Genomic DNA, 17,340 nt, shown 5'->3' with positions numbered 1-17,340 from the left:
CAATAATATCATATGGGATAATGTTCTGGGGTAACTCATTTTCAAGAAAGAAAATCTTCATTGTGAAAAAATGTAAGAACAATATGTGGTGCTCACCCAAGATCATCTTGCACAGTATATTTATTCCCTCTTGAAGTTTGTTGTTAACAATCTGCTGCAATTCGAAATGAGCAATGATCTACTTAATTACAATACTCCACATTAATATTGCCTTTAACACAAAAAGTGGTACACAATGCTACGACAAAAATTTTTGATCACTTACTCAGTGATATAAAAGTCTGACAGACAGCAAAGTAAAATTTGAAAATATACTGAGGAAGTTTCTCTTTGACAACTCCCTCTAGTCCATAGAAGAATTTCTATTGCTGTAATGTGTAAAAGGTAGTGCGTAGGAATTGCTCACATCTGTAAATAGATAAAACTAACTAGTGCAGCAGCCACTCGCCCTCATATTGTGTTCACAATTATTTTCAGGAACTACTTGTATTAGTAAGTGGATTCTCTATATATTAGTAAGTGGATTGTTTCTACGTTTGTCTCTGTGTTCTCAACTGTTTGCTTGCATGTGGAAGAAGAACAAACTTTGGTTCATTGTGGCTGTGCTGTTGTCTCTGACTTTCAATACAATTCAATTTTATCTTGTTCCTGAAGACCAAAATACCTCTTGTTATATATTTTTTGTTCTTATGTGTGATTTTGACATTAGTATTTTTTACTAGACTTTTTGATTGAGACAGAAGATATTTATAAAATGTCATTTATGACCCAGTAAAGAGTCTTTATCCAGCATTTCCATCCCTATATCTTATGTTTATGCTTGATGGTTTTGCTAATTTAGGCTTCATTTTCTATTTTTTTTTACCTTTTCTCTTGTGGTGGTGTGATTTAAAAATAATTTTCTTGGATAGTGGTCTGACAGAGCTATTACTATAACTTCACTTTTGTACTGAGAAAGGCACATATATTTGAGAATATGTGACTTATTTGTGTACAGAAGTTTTCAGTTGTACATGTTGGATTTGATATTGTATTGTTTAAGTTGTATGTTTTCATTGTGTTAAATAGCAGTTTGTTGTCAATGGAATCTTGTAATGTCTTTATTGTTAGATCAAGTAGTAGTATAAGTGCACAACTTTGACTTAAATGATGTGTAGAAGTTCTCTGATATTTTTACTGAGAGTGTCTGGAACACGACAACGGGTACATGACTGTACTCATAGTTAATGGAGATGTTCAAAGTGTTATCCTTGTACCTGAACGATGGCCTATACCCATTGACGGAATGAGTTTCAAGTACTTTCAAACCCTCTTGGATCATTTACAAATCCTTGACAAACATTGGCAAGTCCACTTCAGTTCTTCAACCGTGTGAATGAGAGTGGCATACACTAAACCTCTAAGGTGACTCCGAACATAGAAATCCATGTGGCTCAGATTAGGTGATCCTGGACATTGTGGTACAGGTCCTCTTTACCCTATCCATCTTTGGCCATATTGGTGTGTTAGGTTTTGTCTCATCATAGCAGCAAAATGTGCCAGTGCTCCATCATGCATGCACCACATCCTCTGCTGTTGCTCAAAGAGAGCTTCCTCAAGTGACCCAGCGAGATGCTGCTGCAGAAACTGCAGGTAATTCTGTACATTGAGTTTGTCTGATAACATGTAAGGCCCAGTAAGAAGTCACCTAGTACTCCTAACCACTCATGCAATGAGAAATGACACTGAATTGGAAACACATGCATAGTTTGTGGATTGGGGCCCAGATGACTCCAAACATGAGAATTGTGATAGTTAAACACACCATCATGAGTGAACTCTGCTTCATCTGTAAATAAAATGTCATTGTTGAATGTAGGGTTGCCTACAGTCTGTTGTTGCATCCACTGACAGATCATTAGTCTACAACCAAAGTTTGTTTCATTAAGACACTGAACTCATTGGAGGTGGTATGGGTACATTGCATTGCGATGCATTATTCTCCAAACACTACTGTGGCTCATTCCCGGAATTTGTGTGACAAGTCTCCTTGTTGAGATTCCTGGAGAGCGTTCGACTGATTCCACCACCACATCTTCAAGCACAGATGTAATGCGCACAGCCTACCTGCTCCAGCATCATGTAGAAAGAGGAAGATGGTGTAGTGATGCCCGTAGGAATGTGCAGAGATGTGGTAGTGACAGAATGGTGGGCTGCTAGATGCAGCATCAGGATAACTGTGCTGAGGAGGGAGGGGCAAGGGGAAGAGAAGCAATGAAATGGAAAGGACTACAAATGTTTGCTTTGGAGAGGGGGAGGAGGAGGAACAGGAGGCATGTGAGAGAATGAATTGGAAGCAGGGAAGGTGACAGAGACAAATGGAAAAAAGGTACTTTGAAAAATCCCACTGCTCCTCCTTTTATATTGTATACTATATTTTATCTGATACTTGAAACGAAGCATTTATATAATTTTGCACAGACCACTATCAACTGCATGTGTACTGGTAAAGTCAATATCGGTTTAAGGCAAACATTGAATGATGAGAAATTTACACCTGAGTTTAAATATTCTGATTAATCACAGGAGTGGTTAATGAAGTATTCTTTTAGTTTGCTTTTGAATACTTGGGAATTTTCAAATTTTTTACTGATGTTTACTGGCAATCTATTAGATTTTTGTCCCAGAACATAAAACTGCCCTCTGAAACCTAGACAGGACTGTATAGTCTACATGGAAGTTATTTTTAAATAAAGAACTGTGTATTTTAACTTTCTGTGTGTTGTGATTCTTAGGTGGAGGTGGAAAATTAGCCTGTCATTTGCCTAGTGAAGTGTAGAAACCATCTAAAAAGCACATTCACACTGTTGATTGTATCATACCTGTTGTGGATAATCTGGCAAGCAGACTTTGTCATGTATGCCTAATCTCTATGTGTCACTAGCCGGCAGAGCACAAATGATTTGGTCTATCACTGCTGTAGATGTAAGGAACACATATTCTGTAAACAGGCAAATAAATAAAATAAAGTTTTTCATACAAATGAAAAAGAAATAATGTGTTTCACTTATATACAGATGAAGAAACTGCTTCAGGACAAGATTGGGATCCAGAGCTGCAAGGACTCATCACACCATTATTAGAAAGTTTAGTAGCTGTAACTGGAACCCACCGTGGCCAAAAGGTTATGCGTGTACCACCAACAAGGGATGTGTCAGAAACAGATCTCTATTTACTTGGGGCTATAGAAAAGCTGGCATACCGCTTGGATTTCATGGATAAGAGGATACGCAGAGTAGAGGAACTTATTTACTATGTTATGGACAGTGCAGGACAACATGCAAATCAAGGTAAGTCCTCCAAACATGAGTCATTATTTTTCATTAGCAGTTCATAAATAAAAATTTAAGTGATAAATTAGTTGTATACAGATATACCTTTCATAATATTTTGGAATTCAAAACTGGAATCATCAAATACATACTTAAGTTTTGTACACTATTATTAAAGTTAACTCAAATTAATATCACCTACTGTACACAATCACATTAGCTTTTCCCTTGGCTATGCATTTCAACTTGGGCTCTCCTTTCCGCTTTCAGTATTTTTGTATTTCTTTCAACATTTCCCTAGGTAATTTTTTCTTTCTATCTCATCTCCTCTTCTGCTATTAAAAAAAATCCCTATTCTTAGAGCTTGAAATTCTTTGTGCTTTTTAAAGTACACCCTGCATTTTTGCTAAGGATTGTGTCCTAACTGATGAAGTTCATATTCTCTATATCTTCTTAGATAAGACCCACTTATTACAAATAATTTACTCCTACACTGAAGAGCCAAAGAAACTGGTAAACTTGCCTGGGCCCCTGTGAGCATGCAGAAGTGCTGCAGCATGACGAGGCATGGACTTGACTAACACCTCAAGTAGTGCTGGAGGGAACTGACAACTTGAATCCTGCAGGGTTGTTCATAAATCCATAAGAGTAGGAGGAGGTGGAGATCTCTTCTGAACAGCACATTGCAAGGCATCCCAGATATGCTCTATAATGTTCATGTCTAGGGAGTTTGGTGGCCAGTGGAACTGTTTACACTCAAAAGAGTGTTCCTGGAGCCACTCTGTAGCAATTCTGGATGTGTGGGGTGTTGCATTATTCTGCTGGAATTTCACAACTCCATTGGAATGCAAAAGCACTCCATCTGCAGGCCACAAGTGGCCCACCGGGACCATCCGACCACCGTGTCATCCTCAGATGAGGTTGTGGATAGGAGGGGCGTGTGGTCAGCACACCGCTCTCCCGGTCGTTATGATGGTTTTCTTTAACCGGAGTCACTACTATTCGGTCGAGTAGCTCCTCAGTTGGCATCACGAGGCTGAGTGCACCCCGAAAAATGGCAACAGTGCATGGCGATCCAGATGGTCACCCATCCAAGTGCTGGCCTCGCCCAACAGCACTTAACTTCGGTGATCTGACGGGAACTGGAGTATCCAGTGTGGCAAGGTCATTGCTCATTGGAATGCAAAGTGGACATTAATGGATGCAGGTCATCATACAGGATGTTTATGTATGTGTCACCCATCGGGGTCATATCTAGATGTATCAGGGGTCCCATGTAACTCGAACTGCACATGCCCCACACCATTACAGAGCCACCACCAGCTTGAACAGTCCCCTGCTGACATGCAGTCCATGGATTCATGAGATTGTCTCCATACCTGTACACGTCCATCCACTTGATACAATTTGAAATGAGACTCATCCGACCAGGCGACATGTTTCCAGTCATCAACAGTCCAATGCTGGGTTGATGGTCCTAGGTGAGGCATAAAACTTTGTCGTGCAGTCATCAAGGGTACTGGCAGTTGTTGATGGTCCAGTGTTGAAAGCCTCAGCAATTTGCGGAAGGGGTGCACTTCTGTCACGTTGGATGATTGTCTTCAGTCATCATTGGTCCCATTCTTGCAGGATATTTTTTCAACCACGGCGATGTCAGAGATTTGATGTTTTAAAGGATTCCTGATATTCATTCATGAAATTGTTGCATGGGAAAATCTCCACTTCATTGTTACCTCAGAGATGCTGTGTGACATCACTCATGCACTGACTTTAACACCACACCCAAACTTGCTTAAATCTTGATAACCTGCCATTGTAACACCAGTAACCCATCTGACAACTGCACTAGACAGTTGTTGTCTTATATAGGCATTTACGACCACAGCCTGTTTACATATCTTTGTGTTTGAATACACATACCTATTCCAGTTTCTTTGGCACTTCAGTGTATTGTGAATGAGGTTTTTTCCACCATGAAATTACAAAAGTCAACTTGACTGAATGTTGAACACTATTGATTAACAGAATTCAACTCTCCAGAATACAAACACTTCAAAATATCCATTTTGTTAACACTGTGTGCCGTATATTAACTTTTTAAATGTGTGAAACAGTCTTCGCATCCTAACTTGCCCATAATTAACCAAAGTCTCTGGCATACTGCCCTTTGTTTGCCGAACCTACTTCACAGCACTGTTGGCATCAGCAGTTATACTGCTTTCATTGCATACTGTGGTACTTTATCCTAACATATACCCACCAAAATTAAATCTTTTTATACAAATTTATTTGAAAAATAAAATTTGGATTAAATGTTCTATGAAATTAAAATAACTATAAAATGTAGTAATTAATCAGAGACAATTAATCACTCTTAATTAATTATTGATTATGCCAGCATTATATCAACTGGCATAATGGTGTGTGTGAAATTGAGTAATGATACACTAACTATACAAAAAATACAATATAGAAATATTAACCATTGGCACAGATACCACTATAACACATACAAGAAAGATCTGTTACCTCAATGAGGCAAAGTTGAAGTTAACTGCTGTACAAATTGCATTAACACAACTCATCTTTATAATTATAAAAAAGTGAATGTACAGTAAATAATGACTGTCCTATCATATCTTCACTCAGAGTGCAAGAATGTGCATGTAAAATGATATAAGGCACATTATTAAAGTATGTATGAAATCTGTATTATCACTAGTGAAGCATTTGTCTTAAACAAAAGTACAGCCCGATAGAGAGAGTTCTGAAAAAGGGGTTGGGCTGCAATAAGTGGAGAAATTTTGATTTTCAGGTCCTTCTTCCACTTTTGTATTAACTGCTGTCTTGAAAAAAAAAGAAGACACTATGAAGAGCCGATTTTTTCATTTTTCCCTCAGCATCTTGCTTCTAGTGCATTTTAGGCAAAAAATGCTGTTATCAGGTTCAAAGAGCGTTAAATTTCCTGCAAGTTTCATATCTAGCATGTTGGAAAATTCGTAACAGCTACAGAGATACGGACTGTGAAAACCTGCAAAATATTAAGAAACTACAAAAAATTACAATGTCAATGACTTCACCTTAATGACTTTCTGTAGTGTTATACAGGGTGATTATAATTAAAGTTTAACTTTCAAACTGCTGTAGAAATAACACCACTGGTCAGAATGATTTTAAATTGCAGTGGAATATTATCAGAGAAGGAAGAAAACATATGGCAGAAATAAATAGTTAAAAAATGTAGTGATAGAGGGCACTGTACGCATCATACTGTAGTAGTGGTCGACTAAAATGACAAACGAATCATACAACAATGCCCAAGGTGTATGCTTGATGTTAAACAAACTGTACTATTCAGTGTGCATGGGTGTACAGGTGTGATACTGTTAGTTATGCGAGCCATCCACCACGGCAAGGTCATATCACATCGGATGGGAAAAATTGGCTTTTAATTGCCCTGAGGCCAAAAACCGCATAAAAAGCATCAATCACATTGGTTTTTAATTGTCCTGAGGCCAAAAACTGCTTAAAAAGTATCAATCAAAATCAAATCGAATTATTAATTTCCATGTGACTGGCACAAAACACGTTCAGTATGGCTGTCCACTGTTTTCTGCGACAAGTTGAAATCAAGAAACAGCATGTTCCACAACTGATCGAAGTATTTACGGGGTCACATTCAGAATGTGTTGTGCAGTGCATGCCTTCAGTGCAGCTAAGTTTGCAATTGGAACACTGAACACAACATCTTTCATATAGCTCCACAGCCAGAAGTCATGTGGAGTAAGATCAGGTGATTGGAATGGCCAGGCTGTAGGGAAATGGTGGCTGATAATTCTAGTATAATTCTAGTATTCTAGTATAGATAATTCTAGTATCTAGTAGTAGATATTCTAGTATATGCTTCAGCAGCTGCTTAACTGGATTTACAATGTGTGGAGGTGTGCCATCTTGCATAAAAATTATCCCATCCACACATTGACGCTGTTGGAGAGCTGGAATGACGTGGTTGCACAAAAGACCCTCATAGCTCTTACTAGTGATGGTACAGGTAACAGGATCAGAAGCACCTGTCTCTTTGAAAAAATATGGCCCTATGATAAATGATACCGTAAACCCGCACTGCACAGTGACATTTTCAGGATGAAGTGGTACTGTTTGGTTTGTGTGTGGATTTTCTGTTGCCCATGTTCGACAATTCTGTGTACTGACATATCCTGTCAGATGGAAGTGGGCTTTGTCTGTCCACAAAATCTTCCATGGCCAATCACTGACCATTTCCATGCGAGCAAGAAATTCTAAAGCAAAGGTCTCTCTTGCTGGCAAGTCAACAGGAACCTTTGCTTTAGAATTTCTTGCTCGCATGGAAATGGATAATGATTGGCCATAGAAGATTTTGTGGACAGATGAAGCAACTTGTGGACATGGGTAATTTTGAATGCATAGCAAAGAAGGATGTTTTGTAGGATTTTATGCACCATGCTCATGGGTATTTCAAATGTTAGGGCAATTCTCCTTGCACTACACATTTGCACACCACCACTCATCTCCTCCTGCATTGCTGTGGCTACTGTTTCCACTGATGTTGAATCAATTCATTTCCTCACTCTATCAGGTTGCCCACCAAAAGAACCCATCTTCTCGAATTTCCAAATTATTTTCTCCAGACCCACGGCAGTCATCGAACCAATGCCTTTTTTCAAACCCTTCAGTGTCTGGAACTTTTGCACAGCAACTTGTGCACAGTCATCATTCTTGTAATACAGCTTTACAAGCAGAGTGCGATCCTGCATTGAGGCAGTCATGGCGAACATCGCATATGAGAATGGAGGAAAAGCCATTTACTCGGCATTTTACCAACTTCAATGGGTTGTGCACATGACAGGTGTTTTCATTTATGTATTATGACACACACAGGACCATCTCTTGATCAATTTTCACAATATTTTTTTTCTTCTGCCATATGTTTTCCGCCTTCTCCGATGATATTCCGTTGCAATTTGACTTCATTCTGACCAGTGGTGATATTTCTACAGCCTTTTGAAAGTTTAACTTTAATTATAATCACCATGTATATGAAACTTGCAGGAAATTGAACGCTCTTTAAAATTGATAAGGGCAAATTTTTGCCCAAAATGCTCTGGAAGTGAGCTACTGAGGAGAAATGAAAAAAGTGGCATTTCTTAGCGGTGTTTTCAAGATAGTAGATAACACTCAAGGGGAGAAGGTCTAAAACTTGGAATTTTCATGAGAGGGATAATATATACAACGTATTTGCAAATCAAAATTACTCTACATTTTGCAATTCAAGATGATATCTCTACTAGCTTGGTAGCAAAAAAGAGCAGCCAGCTGTAGTATATTATTATGTAAATAGTGAATTATTGCATCTGTGTTGTGCTAACACATTAAAAGTGCAGAGTTGATAAAACATGTAATCATGAAAATGAATGTGAGGTAAAAAGTAGAAGCATTCACACAACTGAAACTAAGTACATGCATACCAACTTAGGTATATCGATGCACACAGTTAAACAGTGACCGAAAGTGTGTAATCTTGAGGTATACTAATACTGAGATGTGTATACTGAATAAGTGTCATCAGCATAAAATAGCAACAACTTCAGATTGCAGGTAAATAGACATTTTTTAATTTTATAAGTAAAAGCAGTGGATATTAATATATTTGTTGGAAATGTAGCTATGCTGTACAGGTAATTATAAACATTTATCATACGTAATTTTGGTATTGTATGACTGCTAAAAAGAAATTTCATTGGCAAGCATATTTGTGTCTACTTGTACAAGAACATTCATATTCACAAAGAAGTGCCAAAAAATTGATTTTTAAGACATCATAAAACACTGGCAACCAATGCATTACACTATACATTTGTAAACACGTCATTAGTTAAGATGTTAGGTGCAGAGTGAAAATTTCTTTCTGGAAACATCATTAGTTACTCTGCTTTTAAGATCCTGTCTACATGTTAAACCATACCCCTCTATGCGCAATCTCACATTTTCTTGAAGCTCTAGGTTGTGACATCAGTACTGCAGAGGATTAAAGAAAACACAAAAGTGTTGTAAACATGTCACTAGATGCTATGCTTTTTATGCACTGCTTATATGTTTGGCCATAATTCACATGTAATCACACAATTTCTTGAAGCAATGGGGTATGGCATTGATGCTACTGTGGATTAAAGAACATGTTGTGGAGTGCATGGCAGCTTGAGAGGTCTGGGGTTGCAGTAATGTCATACTCTTATGCATGCTTCTGGTTTCTCAACATGTGTAGCACGTTACTCAACTGATCACCCCATTTTCCTGTGGCTCTGTGTGATGAATCATCACATGCCACTCAGTGACTCACCAACAAGCAATCACTAACAACAAAAATTACAGCTGCATGTTGAACAATGCAACAGTGTGACTGTGAAATATACAGTTGTGCAACGCATGTTATCTCACATACCTGGCTGCCTATATAGAAATTGACAGAAAAACACCACCACATGATTTGCTAGTGTCTTCTGATGCAACATCTCATGAAGTACACTGTCTGAATGTGATGACGTGATGCACTAGAACACAGCAAGTTCACTTCATCTGACTACTACAGTCACTTAAACAATCACAGCAGTTACCTATTACTCTCCAGGCTCACAATAGCTACCAACTATTGTCTGTTAATCCAAACTCATAGTAATTCACATATTAATGGAAAGCAAACTGCTACTCACTAATTATTATACTCTAGTCACATTTCTTGATGATGGTACAATTTTAAGTTTTCAACATACTGGAGAAAATAACATTTTCCAGACTTTGCTCTGGCAACTTCAACAGAATTTGAATGAGCAATCATTCTAATTTTAAATGCTCCATGATAATAGTGATTGAACTTGTTTTCTTTGTTCATTATCGAGGATTTGGAATGAGATTTAATAAAGACTCAGACTCTTACTCTATACATAATTGTCTTCATAATTCTGTCATGTGCAAGTTTTCTTTCTTCTGCCCTTTGCTTCACTGTATATAGTACTATTCTAAGTCATCCTCCTTGCATTAGCTCTTCCCTCTCTGGTAAATTAATGTATTCATTGAAAATACTGTCTGGTTTCTTACCAAAGAGAGCTGTGCGTGGTGTTAATCTGGTTGAGTCATGATGCACATCATTGTTAACTGTTTCAAAGTCACCTAATTTTTTGATCCACTTCTTAATAAGCAAATATCAAAATGTGCTAAATCCCCTGCTCCTGCATAAAATCTTTCCAAAGATTTGAATGAAATTGAGGCCCATTGTCTGATTAAATTCACTCTGGTTTGATGTGATTTACAAAGTATTCATCTTTCAGTTTTTTAATCATAATTTTGCTATCAGCTTTCCTTAATGGACAGAGCCACACAAATTTCAAGAAGACATGCATAACTACCATAACTTGCATGAAATTTCCTATAAATTGTGACAGTGGTTTATAAAGATCAACTGCTGTCACCGAATGATGAGGGCGTAAGCCGTAAATGCATAAAATTTTGGAAGGTTTCCTCTATGAGGCTTCACAAAATTCCTTCCATTGTTACTTAAAAGTCTTAAATCCATTTTGATAATGAAAAAGTAAAACATTTGTGGAAAAAAGTATGCAAAGTCACTAGTAATTTCAGCTAACACTCGTGTGATATATGTAAACAGAGCCAACCTACTCTTAATTATGTAAAAATTCCAGGTATTTTGTGAGAATATTGACTGAAACTGTTTTTTTGATGTTACAATCATTCACAATGACAACACAAACCATATTTCTAACAAAGGAAAACACTCTATTATGAACTCACTTTCCACATGGATGCGTCCTGGTGAGCTTTCAGTAACAAAATCACTAAATCCGAAGCTAAAACTGCTCAATATGTCTAAAATAACAAATTATAAGTGTAAATAAATCACACTGAACTGAACTAGTGGCCTGTACTGAAGCCTAAAACCTCTCAGTACAGTTCTTAAAAAATCGGCGGGAGGACCGATCGGTAACAGGACTCAGAAGCTTGCAGAATAGCAACTTCGGATAAAGAACTGAAAATGATGCCACAACTGAAGCTAACCTACTGCACTGGTCAATATGAATGATACAGAATAGGACCCCATCTGTGATCAGTTGAAATCCCACAATCCTGTTGATTAGATTATCAGCTTTATGGATGTTTATTGCTTCCTTAATGAAGCAATCCCAGAAAGATGATGCCGGGATAAAAAACTTCTGTCTTTTCATAAATCATGAGATATCCTGTATTCAGACAGTGTTCTGCAATTGCCAACTTTTCTGGTTGGTGTAAGCATGTATGACACTGATGTTCATCACAGAGTTCTCATGCTGTGCGACATTGCACTAGGAACTTGAAAGGTGCATCTACCTGCTTCACAGACAGCCAAATTGGTGAGCCTCATGTCATGCTCTCCTGTTGTTAGATTTACAGCTGGAGTAGATCTATTTGACTCTTTAAATCTCACTTTCTCTTCCAAAGATCTACTGGAAAATGGCCTCTTTAGCAGATCATCTACAGAAAATACTCTCATACTAAAAGAATGTGGTGTTTTATACATCTGCTCTATTAACTTTATTTGGTCATGACTAGTTTCAGCCTTCCAGGCCATTCTCAACAGATATGGTGGTTTTACAATAGAAAACTATGCCTTACATATTGAAATGTCAGTGTCTTTAAATTTGCATCTTCTGTTTGCTTTGGTTCACAAATGCTGTCTTGTTCATTTGAAAGCCTGATATTTACAAATGTGTTCTAACTACATAAATTTCAAGCTGTCAAACCAACAAGACAACATTTTTGTGCCAAAACAAATAGAGAACACAAATTTAAAGATGCTGATATTTCAAAATGTAAGATGTGGTTTTCTACTCGAGAATCACAAAATCATTGGAGAGTTGTCTAGTCAGCTGAAACTAGTTGTAAACAAATAAAATTAATACAGCAAAAGTGGAAAATGTCACCTTCTTTTAATAAATTCCTTGCCATGGTACCCATCACGTAAAAAAATCTTTCATACTAAATTTACTCATATACTCCCTTTTTCTTTTTCTGACCATCTATAGCGCGCTGGCAGGTCGATAGACACACAAACAAACACAAACATACACACAAAATTCAAGCTTTCGCAACAAACTGTTGCCTCATCAGGAAAGAGGGAAGGAGAGGGGAAGACGAAAGGAAGTGGGTTTTAAGGGAGAGGGTAAGGAGTCATTCCAATCCCGGGAGCGGAAAGACTTACCTTAGGGGAAAAAAGGACAGGTATACACTCGCACACATGCACATATCCATCCACACATACAGACACAAGCAGTTAATTCCATAAATTATCTGGGAGTACGCATTAGGAGTGATTTAAAATGGAATGATCATATAAAGTTGATCGTCGGTAAAGCAGATGCCAGACTGAGATTCATTGGAAGAATCCTAAGGAAATACAATCCAAAACCAAAGGAAGTAGGTTACAGTACCCTTGTTCGCCCACTGCTTGAATACTGCTCAGCAGTGTGGGATCTGTACCAGATAGGGTTGATAGAAGAGATAGAGAAGATCCAATGGAGAGCAGCGTGCTTCATTACAGGATCATTTAGTAATCACAAAAGCATTATGGAGATGATAGATAAACTCCAGTGGAAGACTCTGCAAGAGAGACACTCAGTAGCTCGGTATGGGCTTTTGTTGAAGTTTCGAGAACATACCTTCACCGACCAGTCAAGCAGTATATTGCTCCCTCCTACGTATATCTCGCGAAGAGACCATGAGGATAAAATCAGAGACATTAGAGCCCACACAGAGGCATACCGACAATCCTTCTTTCCACGAACAATACGAGACAGGAATAGAAGGGAGAACCGATAGAGATACTCAAGGTACCCTCCGCCACACACCGTCAGGTGGGTTGCGGAGTATCGATGTGGATGTAGATGTAGATTACACCAGTGAGTATACACTATCCATTCTGTGTCCATCTGTCCAAACTTGAATACCTCACCTGCTGCCCAGGGGGAAAAAACATTAATGGCTTGCTGTGCCATGCATACTTAGAGATATTAACTAACCTAAAAATATACCATCTATAATAGCTACAATTATTGGTCTGTAAATGATGTAATGTTGTTCAGTACACTGTTGTCAGTCATCAGAAGAGATATCTGCACCTATACCCCAAACACCCTGTATATATTTTACACATCTACTCCCAACCCACTGGATTGATTTCAACCAAAATTGGTTCACATAACTCTTACTGTCTTGGAAGAAGTACTGTGTTGGTAACAGGCACCTACACCCCATTGGAGTGGGAATGGGAGTGAAAACGGTACGTAATGCCTGACATCTAGCTGGCCTAAAGGGTTGGTGTGTTGTGCAGATAGTATCAGACTGCTTTCCAGGTGGTATATGTGTGGACGGGCAAAGCTGAGCAGAGAGGGGCAGGGTGAGGGGTGAGAGCAGGAGGAGATGGATAGTAAGAGAGGGGACAAGTTGGTGGACAGAGACAGGAGGAATGAGGAGATGGACAGAGAGAGGGGCTAGCATGAGATAGAGTAGGAGGAGATGGACAGAGAGAAGAGGGAGGAGGAAATCTGCAGAGGGGAGGGCAGGATGAGATGGACAGACAGAGAGGGGGAAAGAGGAGATGGACGCAGATAGGGGAAAGGTGGTGATGGACAGAGAGAGGGATATATACATATTGAGTTAAGCCTCCTGTAAAAAACTAGTATACATATAAAATGGATATGTGCGAGTATGTATGTTCAACATCTCCCATTCCACTGGACTGATTTCAGTGAAACTAGTATATGTATTACTTACTGTCAGGAAAGAGATACTGTGGTGGTAAGAATCACCTAATTTCCAATGAGGTGGGAGTGGCATGAAAACAGTGTGACATAGGTGACAGACAGAAAGAGGGGGAGGAGGAGATGAACATAGAGAGAGATAAAGAGATGGACATAGAGAGAAAGGGGGGGGGGCAGGAGATGAACATAGAGAGGAGGAGGAGGAGGAGGAGGAGATGGACAGAGAGAGGAAGCATGGGGGATGGACAGAGAGAGTTGGTGGAGGTGATGGACAGAGAAAGTAGGGAGGGGATGATAGACAGAGAGAAGAGAGGGGAGTCAATAGACATAGAGTGGAGGTCAGAGGCGATGGACAGAGAAGGGAGGAGGAGATGAGTGCAATTTATTTCTCGTATACATGGGGGTGAACCTGCCTGTAAAAAAGCTAGGATAAGTATGAAATGGATTTTAATTGGATGCTATTAGGCCCTTCCTCTTTCTTATGTGTGTTATCTTCTATTTATTAAAATTTACATAAGACTGTCATTCAGCAAACATTCAATTGTTTTGCCTTTTTGCATGACTACTGAGTGGTAAAACTACCATATAGTCAATATAGAAAATAATTTAAGAGTGATGATGCCTCTATTTGATGATTTGTTGATGTATCTTGAGAACATTAATGATCTTTTTTTCCTTCTTTCGGAAACACTAAATATTATTTTGGTTTCTGTTGAACATTTGCTGTCTAACACACTGAATTCTATTATTTGTTCAATTGGATAAATTGGAATGCTGTGTCGTTATAAAATTCTTGGGTCTGGACAGTGCATTGCCAAGTAAATTCATCTTATCAGAAAATTTTAAATATACAGTTGAATTAATCATGGTTCTACTTCTCCTGAAGATGATCTACATGAATGATGTTCCAAACTGCAATCACAGATAAAAGATTGGGAAAACTTCATGATACGATACTGGATGATCCTTGATTAAAGATGCATATCAGATGAAATATTTCAATACATTTTAGATGAAAGTCAACTGAAAGTTTATCTCTCTCTCTCTCTCTCTCTCTCTCTCTCTCAAAAAAAAATAAAAATAAATAAATAAATAAATAAATAAAAAAATAAATAAATAAAATAAAAAAAGGACCCAAGGCATACAGTGCTTTGTAAATGAAGAGGGAGGAAATCTAATAAAACTGACAGAGGACTCCTGCACACTGAAAGATGGAAGGTAAAAATGATGTAGATCCTATAGAAATAGCAAACACTTTTAACTAATACTGTGTACACTGAGTAGCCAGAACATTATTTTGACCTACTATCAGTATGAACCCATACAGATGATAGCAGAGTCACCTGATGAGGAATGGCTGTTAGTTAGACATACACATGGAGCATATAGTGTCAGTGAGGATGCTGTCTGTGTGCAGAATGGGGAAGGTGCATGATGTGTCTGAGTTTGACCAAGGGCAGATTGTGATGGCCCGCAGGCTTGGCATGAGCATTTTGGAAACTGAGTGACTTGTCAGGTGCTTGATGAGTGCTGTTGTGAGTGTCTTCAACCTATGGTGCAACTGAGGTGAAACCATATGCAAACATCTTGGGGTTGGGTGGCCACACCTCATTACAGATGTTATACGCCATAGCCTGGGCAGACTGGTAAAACAGGACAGGCAATGGACTGGGGTGGAACTAACAGCAGACTTTAATGCTGGGTAGAGTACTAGTGCATCTGAACAAAGAGTGCATCAAACACTCCTAACAATGGGCCGCTGCAGCTGATGGCCCATGCGTGTGCCAATGTCAACACTACGACTTCGGCAACTATGACTGAAATGGGCATGTGACCAATGGCAATGGATATTGGCTTAGTGTCAAAGTGTTGCATGGTTTGATGAATCCCAATACCTTCTTCATCATTCTGGTGGGTGTGTGAATACATTGTCTTCCAGGGCAACAGCCCCTTGACACCTGTACTGCAGGACAGAGCCAGGCTGATGGCAGCTCCATTATGCTCTGGGAAACATTCAAGTGGGCATCAATGGGTACAGAGGAGCTTGTGCAAGGCACAATGATGGCCAAGCAGTATTGTATGCTGTTTGCAGATCACATACACCCCCTTAATGATGATCATGTTTTCCAATGGCAGTGGCATTTTTCAACAAGATAATGAGCACACCATGTCACAAGGCCAGGAGTGTGATGCCATGATTCAAGGAACACAGTAGCAAGTATAGTTGATGTGTTGGCCCCCCAACTCACCAGATCTGAACCTGATTGAACACATCTGGGATATGATTGAACACTGAGCTCATTGCCCCCTCCAAAAATTTTACAGGAATTTGGTGACTTGTGTGTGTAGATGTGGTGCCAACTCCCTCCAGCAACCTACCAAGGCCTCATTGCTTCTATGCCATGATGTGCCACTGCTGTTTTCCATGCCAAAGGTGGACATATTGGCTCTTAGGTAGGTGGTGATAATGTTTTGGCTGATCAGCATAACTGTAGCAGATGAACTGATAAAACAAAGTAAAACAAGCGAAGAAAGTACAATTCCAAAAATTCCACATATGAAACATACTGGTGCATTCATCCCAGCAACTGATATAGAAATTTCATACCTAGTAATGAAACTAAAAGTTAAACATTCATCTGGCTTCACCTCTCATAAACGAATGTAGGGCAAGCCTATTAAAACCTGTAACATATGTGCTGTATGCTGCAGCGGCAGTAGAGAAACATATATTTCCAGAGTCACAAAAAGCAAGTTAAGTAAAGCCAGTACTTAAGAAAGGAAACAGAGGTAAATTAGGGAACTACAGGTCGATAACAGTGATCTCCAGCTTTGCTAAAATGTATGAAATGGTAATGAAGAATAGAACTGTAAGTTTTATAAATAAATTTAAAATACTACAGCCATCACAACATGGTTTCAGAGAAGAGAAATCAACTATAACAGCATCAACAGATTTAGTTGAATATTCTGAGTTCACTTCACAGACAAAAGATGATGTGTGGGATTTCCATGGATCAGTCTAAAGCATTTGACTGCATAAATCATTACAGGCTAATGGTGAAACTGTATCAGTGTGAGATTCAAGGGAAATGCTATTACACAGTCAAATCGTACATTATGAATAGGAAAGAAGTCAGATATACTAGTGGGGGAAATATAATTAATCACAAATCTGCATTACAAAT

General features: G+C 38.7%; 1 protein-coding gene across 1 annotated transcript in view; it reads left to right on the top strand.

Moving 5' to 3' along the window:
- LOC126458442 (oxidized low-density lipoprotein receptor 1-like) overlaps positions 1 to 17,340 on the top strand; it is a 104,100-nt gene that overhangs the window by 68,463 nt on the left and 18,297 nt on the right. Inside the window, exon 3 of the mRNA XM_050095504.1 lies at positions 3,057 to 3,329. Within this exon, the coding sequence (XP_049951461.1) occupies positions 3,057 to 3,329 (273 nt within the window). The remainder of the gene's footprint in view (positions 1 to 3,056; positions 3,330 to 17,340) is intronic.

The sequence above is a fragment of the Schistocerca serialis genome, chromosome 2 (genome assembly GCF_023864345.2).
Source record: "Schistocerca serialis cubense isolate TAMUIC-IGC-003099 chromosome 2, iqSchSeri2.2, whole genome shotgun sequence".
Lineage (NCBI taxonomy): Eukaryota > Metazoa > Arthropoda > Insecta > Orthoptera > Acrididae > Schistocerca > Schistocerca serialis.
Note: the sequence above shows the minus strand (reverse complement) of the source record. Positions and strands in the feature narration are given on the sequence as shown.